Consider the following 13,273-nt stretch of genomic DNA (forward strand, 5'->3'; position numbering starts at 1 on the left):
AAAAAGGAAGATATAATGAAATTGCTTAAAACTAGTGGTAAGAAGAAAAATCTTAAAAGCAGCCAAAGGGGGAAAAAACATTAAAAACAGAGGAACAAAAATAAGAATGAAAGCAGGCTTCTCTTCTGAAACAACACAAGCCAGACGACAGCGGTGCAACATCTTTAAAGTACTGAAAGAAAAAACTGTCAACCTAGAATTATCTACCTAGAATTCTTTTAAAAAGGAAAGCAAAATAAAGACTTTCAGACATACAAAACCTGAAAGAACATCTCCAGCAAACCTGCACTATAAAAAATGCTAAAGAAATTTCTTCAAGCAGAAAAAAAAATATGGTAACAGATGGAAATTTGGGCCTACCCAAAGGAATGAAAAGCACTAGAAATGCTAAAAATGTAGGAAAATATCAAATATTTTTATCTTATAAAAGATAATTGTGCATAGTTTAAAAATGGAAGGGGCAAAGAACTGCAGATCACGATTAACTAGAAAAATCACTACGAGAAACAACTGAGAGCTATAACTGTAGGCTGTGGTCAGAGGGTGGGATTTGTTTAGTTACGGAATAGTTTTGGGTAAAGGCAGATCCAGGGTATGATCATCAGACAAGAGCTTTAGAGAAATATAGTAATATATTTTTGACTGTAATATGTAAAAATATTTTATAAGATATTAAAGAAAATGGAATGGGGAGTTTAAAGGAAAAGAAAATTAATATCAGATAGTCCATTTCAGAGCAAAAAAAAATTTAGATATTATTCAGGATTTAAAAAGTAATTTTATAATGATAAAGGAGCCGGTTCTTAAGAAGATATTACAACCCAAATGCTTATGCACAAGGAAAACGTGAGAGACAAATCAGAATAATAAATTATCAGCTTTGAGTTACCACTTTTAATCTATCAAATAAAAAATAAATTTTAATAGCAGAAAATACCTTGTTGGGAGAAAATTCTCCAGGAATATTTTTACACTACTACATGGTCCAGGCTTTCTGAGCAAAGGACACTGACAAGCTGACTGAAAAACAAAGGCCTTAGAAGGCAGAGACAGGGTCTCCCAAAAGATAGAGGTCACTGGAGCGATGTGGAGATATAAAGCTCTCTCCTTCCTGTTCCTGGAGACATCTGCTTATATTCCAGGGTAGTAAACCTAATGACACCTTCCCCCCTTATGAGATCTGCTTAATGAGTAACCTCTCTCCAGAGAAGAGAATGGGCAGATGTGCAGCCCCCATATAAGCTGAGTCTCATAATTTTAGGGTTCCTCTCCTGTGGTGCAACCACTGCATGCAACAGGGTTAACATCTGCCTCTCACTGCATCACCCCATGGGGACTGGGACTCAGAAAACTAGTGCTAAAGTATTGCTCTGGGTACAGCATCTGGGTGCTGTAATAAACCCTTTCCCTAATCCAGAAAGCTTCATGTCTCTTGTCAGAACACACATATAACCTTGCAAGTAGGGTAACTCTTAGACCCTCAGTTTCTGACATAACACACTGATGAGGAAAAGAAAAATCATCACAGTCCTACACTGAGAGATATCCTTGACTTATATTTTGGTGTATATCCTCTGAATTTTCTAATTTTCTGTAATGACAATCTAGTACTTTTGCTCTTTAAGACTGTAAAAAGCTAAACTTTATTTCTTAAGAAGGGAACACTGATGAATCTATGAAATCTTCCAGGCAGCTAAGGTAGAAAATAAACCTGAAAACGAAAAGTGAACTTAAGAGTCATCAGAGGAAAAAGTAAAAAGGAAACAAGTATACATAGTAAAATGAAAAGGAGACAAGCTACAAAGGATACATTATCACTCCAACAAAAAAGGAAAAAAGGGCTTCCCTGGTGGCGCAGTGGTTGAGAGTCTGCCTGCCGATGCAGGGGACACGGGTTCGTGCCCCGGTCTAGGAAGATCCCACATGCCACAGAGCGGCTGGGCCCGTGAGCCATGGCCGCTGAGCCTGCGCGTCCGGAGCCTGTGCTCTGCAACGGGAGAGGCCACAGCAGTGTAGAGGTCCGTGTACCGCAAAAAAAAGAAAGACGGAAAAGAAAACCTGCCGAGGGAGATGTCACAAGGAGCCAAGAGCCAGAATGAAATCACTGATGGAAAGCTTGTTGTACATACCAAGGTGAGCATATGGAAATGTCTTCCTACTTCATCAAAAAGGTATCACCTAATAGCGCATCAAGGTCTAACTGCAAAGCATCATAAAGAACTCACAGAACAGTGCAAGAGGACTTTTCTGGAAGACATTAAATTAAAACATACCCTTATTATCCTGGCAGCCTCCAAAAGGATTCGGCAACGTTCCATGCCAGATTTTTGACTCCATATTTTAAAGGCAGCCTTTGCATCTTGAACAGCTAAATTTACTTCCTTTTCTCCTGAACACGTGAAAGTAGCTATCACTCGCCCTAGAAATACAGGGAAAGTCAGTGTTATCTCAATTGGTTGCCACACATTTTAAATAAAGTATTGTGTATCCAATTTTCCTTTTATTGATCCTCTTCTCGTTTTAAAGTATGGTTTGATTTAGTGACTACCCTTATACCAGCAGCTGACCTTTTCAAGATCTAATAAAAATTGCAGACTTCTGTCCAGAAAAATGTACTGAACCGTATCACAGAGTTATAGAGAGAACATGTCCCTTGCCTAGCACACCATGAACTTCAGGGTAAGAACCCCTGCCCTCCTCTATTTTACATTTGGGTTTACTAACATTAACCTCCAATCAATGATTTCACAATGCTCCTTAACTATGTTTGAGAATCCCAGAGGTCTTACAAAATCAAAGTACTCTGTCTCCTGAGTTATGAACTCTGATTTTAAATCACTGGTTTATGTTCTATACAAGTCATATAATAATGATAGTTGATGAATATGGTTAATAAACAGAATATCAAGAAAAGATATTCCTAAAAGCAAGAAAATTTTTTTCTCAAATATGGGGAAAAGACAAACAGTCCCTCATTTTCTTATTTCAGTCTTATTCCCTATCCTGGGCAAAATATGAAATGATCAGTTTTTCTAGACCCAAATCCCAAGCGTTGTGACTGACTCTACTAAAAAGAATTCTTTAAGATGTCAAGTCAGCAGTTTCTTCTCCCCTCCCACAAGAACACCTGGGACTCTGCTTTTTCCAGAGATTTCACAAACCTGCTATTTGTTACAAATTTAAGTAGCCAACTGGTAAAGGCAGTGCTTAAGGATCACACACACTGTAGGCAATTAAAATAAAGAGCAATTTTTCTTTCTTTTGTATCATTATAGGGGTGGGGGTCAAGAGGCTGTTTCCTCCTACCTAAAGAAGAGCCTGATGGTGTCTGTGGCCCCTTCCTGCTCTGTGGTTTGGTGTTATTGGTCAAATGTAAATTCTCCAGTCTCTTGAAATCCAGTTTTAGCCCTCTGGCTACATACCACTTGGTTTGCACAAACATTTACATTTTTCTCCTCATAAATATCCCATAACACCCAGCAAAACAAACACAAAGCAAAACCAAAACAAAAAACCTGTTCCTCATTTGCTTTGTGATCTATGGAGCTCGCAGGGCAAACTGAGGGCCTGGCACAGTGCTGGGCACACATTAAACACGGGATAAAAGCAGGATTTTTTTTTCCCTTTCCCAGTTCTGGTTCATGATCGGAAATATTTTAACATAAGGGGATGGCAACAAAGTCCTCATTCACGCTAACTAGAAACCTCTGTGCGCGTTCCCCCATTTTGGCACAAGTGTTTCTTTTCACCTCGTCCTTCTAGAACTCCTCTGCTACGTGCACGGTTGAAGACATTACTGCAGTCCTAACCTTAAAATTTAATAAAATTAACGAAGACTCCACCTCACCCACCGGGGCTTTGTGGACTCTCTGTTCAGGCCGTTGTAAAACTACCCATGACCCCGTCGAGCAACTCACCAGCCTGTCCAGTTTCCTAAGACCCCCTTCGTGTCCGGTCCACATGCTTTCAAGTTTGCACAGCACCGTTAGCTGCCTACACATACAACTTTATACTCTACACTGTCACTTACCTGTGCTCAGTAAACGTCTGCTGAATGCACTACATGAAGGTTCAGGGAGGTAGACTAGGTTCACTCCTGGGGCGGGGGAGAGTCAATCCGCGCCCGACCCTCGCCCCCACCCCGGTCCCCGCCTCGTTCCCCGCCCCGCCGTCCCGGTCCTGCCGCCCGGTCTCCGTCCCGTTACCGGTTGCTGGCTCGAACGCCTTCTCGGTGCCGGAGGTGTCCACAGGATCCACGCGGGCCCCGCCGCGGTAATTGAGAGGCTGAGACGCGATGAAGGTGCCAGTGCTCATGGCGGCGACTAGAACAGGCCGGAGAGTGTGGCGAAGCGGAGAGAGCCCGGCCGGACCCGCTCGGAGGAACATGGGGGACGGGCGCAGGGTCGTGCCCTAGGTTAAGGGGAGGCGGGGAGGGGCGGGGGCCGCTGAAGGGGCGGGAGCCGTGGGAGGGGCGGGGTCGCGGGGAGGCAGAGCTAGCTACGGGCTGAGGGGCGTGGCGCCGCTGGACTAGAGTTAAGGGGCCTCCAGGAAAGGAGCCGGGCCTTCCGGGGCGGAGTTTGCGAGACCTTTTTATCATCCTTTGTGTAGATGAGGCAACTAGCTCAGAAAGGTTGTAGATCTCCCCGCCTGGAGGACCTGGGATGGGAATCCAGGTCTGTGCAAATCCAAAGCACATTTCTTCTCACTACACCAGGTCCAGATGTTGTCCCCATGAAGGTTGCCATCAAAATTCACTCTTAATTGGGTAGTCATTTATCAAAGAAAAGGGGGATTTTGAAACCCAGGAAGCTGGCCCTGGGGAAAAGATTTAAAGAACCTGTAAATTTCCTGGGAGGAGCTTCTTAGCAATACTCCCAAAGCAGCTGAGAAGCCACAGAGGGTGTTGGCCAGTTGTGATCTGGGTGAAAATTTAAAGAGACAGGCACACACCAAGTGAGACGAGTGCACCTCCTGAGATGGATGCACGAGGGACGGCACAGGTGAAGGGATAAAGAGGAGTGGGAGGAATGGAATGGTTGCTAAAGGAGGAGGAGAAGCTGAGAGAAACTGCCTACCTCACAATTTGCTTAAAGCCAAGCCTAGGTGCCACTAAAGCCGCCTCCATATCCAAATTTCCTTCCCCAGAGAACTGGAGGTGAAGGAGAAAAGCAACTAGATCCTCTTCCCCCATCTCCAGGATTCCCAAAGGAGGGAGCCCTTGGGAACCCATTTGGGGTCCCTCACTCCCCTCTCACCCCCATGTCATCCAGCTGCCAGGCTGTTGCTTTGGCTTAGTTTCATCATTAGCGGTACTCCATGCTTTGATACATCCACCAGGAGTAAAAGAAAATGTCTTTAGGGAGTAGCCAGCTCTTACTCCATCTTCTAGAACTACATTAAAAATAAACACTCATACAACTTTTTTCCTGGATACAATAATACATCTATTACACTTTTCTTTCAATGAGGAACCAGAAAACCATCCACACAAAAAGAGGAAAAAAATTATTCAGAATCCTTTTCCTGCCCATATTTACAGGGACTTTCTCTTATAATAGTTTACAGATTGAATTCCATTTTAAGCCTTGAGAATGCACACATTCTTCACATATAGAATATAATTGTCTTGGGACTTCCCTGGTGGCACAGTGGTTAAGAATCCACCTGCCAATGCAGGAGACACGGGTTCGAGCCCTGGTCCGGGAAGATCCCACATGCCACGGAGCAACTAAGCCCGTGCGCCACAACTACTGAGCCTGTGCTCTAGAGCCCGTGAGCCACAACTACTGAGCCTGCGTGCCACAACTACTGAAGCCCGCGCTCCTAGAGCCGGTGCTCCGCAACAAGAGAAGCCACCACAATGATAAGATCATGCATTGCAACGAAGACCCAACGCAGCCAAAAATAAAATAAATTAAAGACTCAAAGATTAAAAAAAAAGTCATCTCTGTGATAAGCCATAATGGAAAATATGAAAAAGAACATATATTTGTATAACTGAATCATTTTGCTGTACAGCAGAAATTAACACATTGTAAATCAACTATACTTCAGTAAAGTAAGTTTGAAAAATAAAAATTAAAAAAAGCAATTTTGAAATTAAAAAACATCATCTCTTAGTAGACTTATGTTTATCCTCTTCCATATTCATTTGTGACAGGTGGACAATTTCCTGATTTAATAATTTAAAATTTTCTTCTAAGATTCACAAAGTCATGTTAATATATACCATTCAGATGGTGAAACAGGAATGTGGGGAAGTTTTTTAAAAAGAGAGGGAAAAGAGACAGTGATAGTCACTTAAATGATACTCCCTGGGAACCCCAGCTTGCCTTACATGAAGACATTTTGCATAAAGGGTAACAAGTCCAGACAGGATTCCAGCTCAGCTGTCTTATATTGTAGACCCAATGGAGTCAGCCTACCGGATGCTCTAGTGGAAAGAGCATGGACCCTGGGGCCTAAGGCTCTTCCTGGTTCTGCCACTTGCTGTGATCTTGGACACATCACAACATTTCAGAACCTGATCTGTCACATAGAAAATCAGGACAATAAAAAGATATCCTATCTACTTTATAGGACTGCTGTGTTTGAAGATCAAATGCTTTCAATATGCCAGGCATAATGTCAATTGCTTTATATAATCCATCCAAAACACTATGAGGGAAATATCCATGTCGCTGATGTGACTAGAACCAGTAATTTGTAGGTTAACCTAAAAAGTTAATTACAGAATCATGAAAAAATTTTTGTATGTACTTCAGACACTTCTAACTTATAACAAATATATACCTATTCACTTCTGATGTAGGGTCAAGGCTTTTTCCCTGAATATGAGCCTATTTTTTTGAGTCTCGTTTTTCTTTTAATAAATTTATTTATTTTTGGCTGCTTTGGGTCTTCGTTGCTGCGCGCGGGCTTTCTCTAGTTGCGGCGAGCGGGGGCTACTCTTCGTTGTGGTGCGTGGGCTTCTCATTGCGGTGGCTTCTCTTGTTGCAGAGCATGGGCCCCAGGCATGCGGGCTTCAGTAGTTGTGGCTTGTGGGCTCTAGAGCGCAGGCTCAGTAGTTGTGGCGCACGGGCTTAGTTGCTCCGCGGCACGTGGGGTCTTCCCAGACCAGGGCTCAAACCCGTGTCCCCTACGTTGGCAGGCGGATTCTTAACCACTGCGCCACCAGCGAAGTCCCTTTTTTCTTTTTTTGTATACACTAAACCCATAATGTATCACCTCTCGTTTGTTTGATTCACCATGACTGCCTCATTCATTGCAAAGAACTCTTTGTTTTCCATGCATAGTTTATAGCAATAAAACAACAGAATCAAACATTTGCAACTCAAAGATTTCAAAGACTGTTTAAAAACAGAGTTTTAAAATTTTATTTATTTAATCTTATTTTTTGGCCATGCCACGCAGCATGCGGGATCACAGTTCCACAACCAGGGATTGAACCCGCGTGCCCTGCAGTGCAAGCATGGAGTCTTAACCACTGGACCGCCAGGGAAGTCTCTAAACAGAACTTGTGATGATGAAAATTCCATGTTTTGTGGCAATGCTTTCCTAAAATAAAATGTTGCGGGTTTTTTTTTTGTGGTATGCGGCCTCTCACTGTTGTGGCCTCTCCCGTTGCGGAGCACAGGCTCCGGACGCACAGGCTCAGCGGCCATGGCTCACGGGCACAGCCGCTCTGCGGTATGTGGAATCCTCCCGGACCAGGGCACTAACCTGCGTCCCCTGCATCAACAGGCGGACTCTCAACCACTGCGCCACCAGGGAAGCCCTAAAATAAAATGTTTTTAAGACGAAAATGTATCACCTCTGATTTCCAGTTTTGATTTCTTTAAAGTGAAGTATGAACTAAAACACTAAGAATGAATATGAGTACTGAATCTTTCTAAACTTTTATTACTTTTTTCAGTCTCTGTTATTTTACCCATATGTAAGTCAAAGCAATTATTTTTAGCAATTTGCTTTTATTGAGTCATTCCAAACCATTCAAATTAGTTTTCATGGACACAATTCTTTTTTGCATTCATATTTCATTAATTTACACAATACTTAGTGTACATAATTAAAATTAACAAGTAAAACAAGTAACGTTATACAATTCCCTGGTAAGAGCTAAAGTGCATACGTGCGGCTGAGAGTGTCCAGTGTGCTGTGGGCAGCAGGCAGCAGGCTTTTCAGAGGGAACTAAGAGAATCTAGCTGAAGACACAGATGAGTGATGTTGGATATGACAGTTTTAACTGGAGTGTTCATCCCATTTTCCAGATGAGGCCATTGAGGCTTAGAAAGTTAAGAGATCTGCCCATTTTTAATAAATGACTCATATGAAAAGCTCAAACAGATACAGGGAAAAGAAACCTAACACGTAAAGGTCAGAGAAAACCTTTAGGAGGAGGAGATGCTTGAGTTGAGTTGGAAGGAAACATGAGAAAATCAGGCAAATAAGAGGAAGAATATTTCAGGCAGAGAAAACAAAGGTAATAAAGTCTAAAAATGTGAAAAATGCAGAATTTAAAAAATAAATTTGCTTGACTAGAGCCTAGGATGTATGCGAGACAGGGATGGGAGAAGGGTAGATCCTAGGAGTGGGAGAGGCTGGAGATGCAGACTAGGATGATTTTCTATGCTAAATAGTTTACATTTACTTACAGGTTACTGGAAGCCGGTGGACAACTTTCCTTGGAGGATCAACACAAGTAGATTTATATTTTAGAAAGATTATTGACTTTACAGGATGGATGATGAGCCAGGAGAGACCAGAGTAAAGGAGACTACCTGGGAGGCTACTTCAGGGAAATTAAGGGGACAGAAATGAGGACATGAATGAGAAACTCAGAAAAGAAACTATTCCAGGGCTTCCCTGGTGGCGCAGTGGTTGAGAGTCCGCCTGCCGATGCAGGGGACACGGGTTCGTGCCCCGGTCCGGGAAGATCCCACGTGCCGCGGAGCGGCTGGGCCCGTGAGCCATGGCCGCTGAGGCTGCGCGTCCGGAGCCTGTGCTCCGCAACGGGAGAGGCCACAACAGTGAGAGGCCCGCGTACCCCAAAAACAAAACAAAACAACTGCACTGTCAATTCAGTATTGTCATTGTTCCTGTGTCAACGTGAGTCTCCATAATGAGTGTATTTTGAAATATCTGTTAGGGTATTTTCATTAAAAAAAAAAAAAAAAGAAAGAAACTATTCCAGATAATCTGAAATTTCTGTAATCTGACTGTATACCTGGAGTGGGATGTATTTTAAAGAACCTCCCCCCACTCTCCCCCCCAAAAAACTTCAATTATTTTTAGTAATTATATTGTTGGTAGTAATGTTGGTATTGATATTCTGGGACTTTTGGGTGGATATTGTGGGATTATGCTAAAAACTAAGTATATGATATTCCATCATTTCTGGCAATAAAACTGGAATTCTTAGCATGAGAATTAAAAGAGACACAGGTTAAAGAAATTAAGGAAAAACTCTGTAGCTCGGAATTTAAGAGGGGCATAGAGTACTGGTATAAACACATGATGCATTTTACCTTAAAACAACAACAAAACGTATTACCTATCTTAGTCCACAAAAAGGGCCTAGAAACCTACTAACCCAGTCTCAACGAGCATCTTTATGCTCTGACTGCAGTCTCCAAATACCATTCCCCAGTAAAAATAATCAGGCCTCCTTGAAGAAAGTGTTGCCTTCTGGTCAGGCAGGAAATATGAGGTGGCCCTGGAACATCTTGTCATATCACTTAGCAAGGATGCCACCAGTGAAAACTAGGGTCATGTCAAACAGTCCCAGGAGTCAGCTTTAAGAGCCTCTCACTGGCCAAAAATAGGACAATTTGAGCATCCGCAAGAAAAATAACTTCAGTGAACTGAAATGAATCAAGTATGTTTAAACCTATGAACTGCTAATCACACACATTGTTCACCCCTGGAGCATTAGAGTGAACAGCTCATTATTTTGAAAACCAGATAATCACGCATTTAGTCTGCCTTTCCTATAAAATTTAACACTGGGTAACCAAACGGTATATGAAGGGATGCTTCTACCTATAGAGGTATTTTTACCTAATAAATGAAGAGATAGTAGAGTATCATAATTTTTCAATCCCTAATTATTAGTAATTAGTGATTAGTGATTAGCAAAAGCTAACATTACAAAAAGAGACAACCAACAGTGTGTAAAACAGGCATGCAATCAGCAGATTTCAAACTGAGGGAAACCCTACAGGGGAAACAATGCAGTTTCTTCAACAAATAAATAACAAGGGGGGAAATGAAAGAGAGATGGTGGGGAACTAAAATGTGAGTGGACTGCAAACCAGCCAACATCAGCATCACCCTGGAATTTGTTAGAAGTGCACGTTCTCAAGCTACACTGCAGTCTTATCAGAAACTCTGCAGTAGGGCCCAGCAGTCTGTGTTTTAAGGCTTCTAGGTGATTCTGATGTATTCTAGTTTGAGAACCACGATAATAGATTAGAAGAGATTTACAACGCTTGTCAACCAACTGATTCAAAAAAAACTGTAAAAAATTCTGACATCTATAGACAATTATCCTATCAAGGAATTGTCGATTTTTTAAAGTGTGAAAATGGTATTGAGACATATATAGAGAGATATAGATATTCTTTAAAGCCCTGAAACGTTTATGAGTAAAAGATACAATGCCTAGGATTTGCTTTAGAATAATATAAGAGGAATAGAAGCAAGAAGGGGTAGACATAAGATTGGCCATTAATTAATTGCTGAAGATGAATAATCAGTATCTGGGTGTTCTTTATACATCTTTTTAACTTTCATTTATTTTTGAGGTTTTTCTCCATTCTAAAAAGCTTTAAAACTCAAAGCAAGAAGTAAATTCAAAGAAAATAAAAGACTGTAACTTAAGCAGAATTAATCCAAAAAAGGAGAAAGTATATGGTGCTTTTACTTGTATTGAAGGGCAGGACTGAAATACACAATATAAGTTTAAGTTATGTTGAAAAAACCCTACTACACACTAGCCTGTGACAAAACGGTTTTGATTTGGATGTAAGGGAAAATTCTGGATGCTCATCAACACACTGATGTCATTTTAAATTACTAAACAAACTGAAGAGAAGAATTTACAAATGAGAGAAGAGGAACCACAAACTGGTCAAAGGCATATGAGTACACTCGTTTGCTTTCCAGGTTTCAAACTGGCTTAGATTTTGAAGTCTTATCTGTTAATAAATTTAGGTTTACCTGCATTTTTAAAAAGTTTACTACTAAGTATATTATGAGCACAACCTGAGTAGCCTAATGTAAATATTAATAATGCTTGATTTTTTTTTTTAACTAGGACGGGGACAATCTATCCTTTACATAAGCAAAGTAGCCAAATCACCTGTTTTGAGAGCTGTTCAGAGGCTTCTCTGGCTTGAAATGTCATCTCCACTAATTCAGTGATGGTCTGGATTTAGAGTCATCCAAATGGCTAGTCTTGAAAATTTTTCAGGGCAAGTAAATTAAAAAGCTAACTGTGAGGCTATAGTAGCCCTTAGTATCTCCTTGAATATACATTCTTGTGATGTGATAGCTCTGTTTCCTCTGCACACATCCTTGCTATTGTGTCCTTTTAGGAATAGGGTGAATAGATGTTCTCTCTCCTCCCTTCTCCTTTTTCACTTCTCCCTCTTATTTACCCTCTTCCACTGAAATATAGTTTATGAAAACCTCAACATCCATTAGAAATCTGATTAGAAAGCACCAACTTCAAAACCTAAGAGGGCTGATGGGAGGATGAACTATATATTTTCACTTTACAAGGTAACAGCAGAATTTTGAGTGTGGTTTCTTCTCTCTTTATGCTTTATTTTAGATATTCCATCATTTTCTCATCATTGTTATCGTGATCATCATTTCCTTCTTTATCACCCTTTTAATTTTTATTTTGCCTGGAACAGTTAATGACATGGAGAAAAGACCATTAGAAGTTATCACTATCCATTATCAGGCATCTTTTCTGATAAAGGTAACCTTGCAATAGAGATTTCTATTCCATTTCATCTGCTTTCAATGAGCTCCTGCTGTGCTCCCTCCCACCCATGTGATGGCTTTGAGGAAACAGGAACAACAACCAAAAAAGACAAAGCCTCAACTTTAGAGCTCATATATTCTAGCTGAGGAGATAAGGGAAAGAGATGGGAAGAGACTCACCACATGCTATATTGGGATGTTATAATACAACATAGCATTTGAGAGCCTGGACTACATGGCTTTAAACTGCTTGGGTTCGAATCCTAACTCTGCCACTCACTAGCTAAGGGATGCTGAGCAAGTTAGTTAACCTCTCTTGCCTCAGTTTCTTCATCTGTTAAATGAGGGCAGGAACAGTAATTAATTTGTGGGGTTGTCTTGAGATAATCCTTAAACTAGATAATCCATAAAATATTTAAATTTATACATATATTTTATCAATTTCTGTGTTGACCATCGTTTCTTAGATCCCACAACTTCCCCCTGGTATTCTTTCCCATCCCTGAAATGTATCCTTTAATAATTCAACTATCTTGGATTTTGTAGCTCTGAAAATATTTTCCCCAGTTTTGCTCCCAAACTTCTGGTTTAGCTGTACATAAAATTCTAGGTTGATAATTATTTTCTCCAGCTTTCAAAATATTATCCCACTGTCTTCTGGACTTGATGCCATTGAAAAGTTTGCTGTTGGTTTAACAGTTGTTACTTTGCAAATAATGTACCTTTCTCACTGGTAGAATACATGCATCTAAGGACACTACTGATAAAAGTAAACATTTAGTACTAGAGTTATCACTCCACATAAGATTTCTAATTCCATGGATTCGGGGGGAAAGATCATGGTATAAACATCCCCTCATCCTTTACAAAGGAGCAGGGCAGGAACCAAAGGCCACTGTGACTACAAGGAAGCTCTGCAAGATTAACCACAAATAACCATAACCTTGCCTCGAGGGGAGGACTGAGTGCCTTCCCAAGAATCCAACAGATTGTACTAGAGTATGAAGGAAACTGCTGAGGACACTCATTTTTATACTCCTGTGAGTTATTACCTTCTTTTCCTCTCATGTTTTAGAATTCCTATAACAGGGCAACTCTGTATTTTGAGCATATGAAGCAAGTATGATAAAATATTACATTTAAACATTGCTCCAGGGTAGGGAGGACGGGCGAGAAAAAACAAAAACAGCATTGCCCCTTCCTCGCCAATGTTTACCCTTATGTTCATATTACTAAAAATATGTATCTAGAAATATGGCAAAACAAAACACGTCTCTCC

At 40.9% G+C, this 13,273-nt stretch overlaps 1 protein-coding gene across 2 annotated transcripts in view; it reads right to left on the reverse strand.

Annotated features, from left to right (window-relative positions):
• ALDH9A1 (aldehyde dehydrogenase 9 family member A1) overlaps positions 1–4,386 on the reverse strand; it is a 28,488-nt gene extending 24,102 nt beyond the window's left edge. The window contains exons 1-2 of one of the 2 annotated variants that reach the window (XM_065881256.1): positions 4,206–4,386; positions 2,274–2,419 (exon numbers count right to left, since the gene is read on the reverse strand). In XM_065881256.1, coding sequence (XP_065737328.1) covers positions 2,274–2,419; positions 4,206–4,386 — 327 coding nt within the window. The remainder of the gene's footprint in view (positions 1–2,273; positions 2,420–4,205) is intronic. The other variant, XM_065881265.1, reaches the window with a different exon arrangement.
• Between the last annotated feature and the right edge of the window lie 8,887 nt (positions 4,387–13,273).

Source organism: Phocoena phocoena, chromosome 1, assembly GCF_963924675.1.
Source record: "Phocoena phocoena chromosome 1, mPhoPho1.1, whole genome shotgun sequence".
Lineage (NCBI taxonomy): Eukaryota > Metazoa > Chordata > Mammalia > Artiodactyla > Phocoenidae > Phocoena > Phocoena phocoena.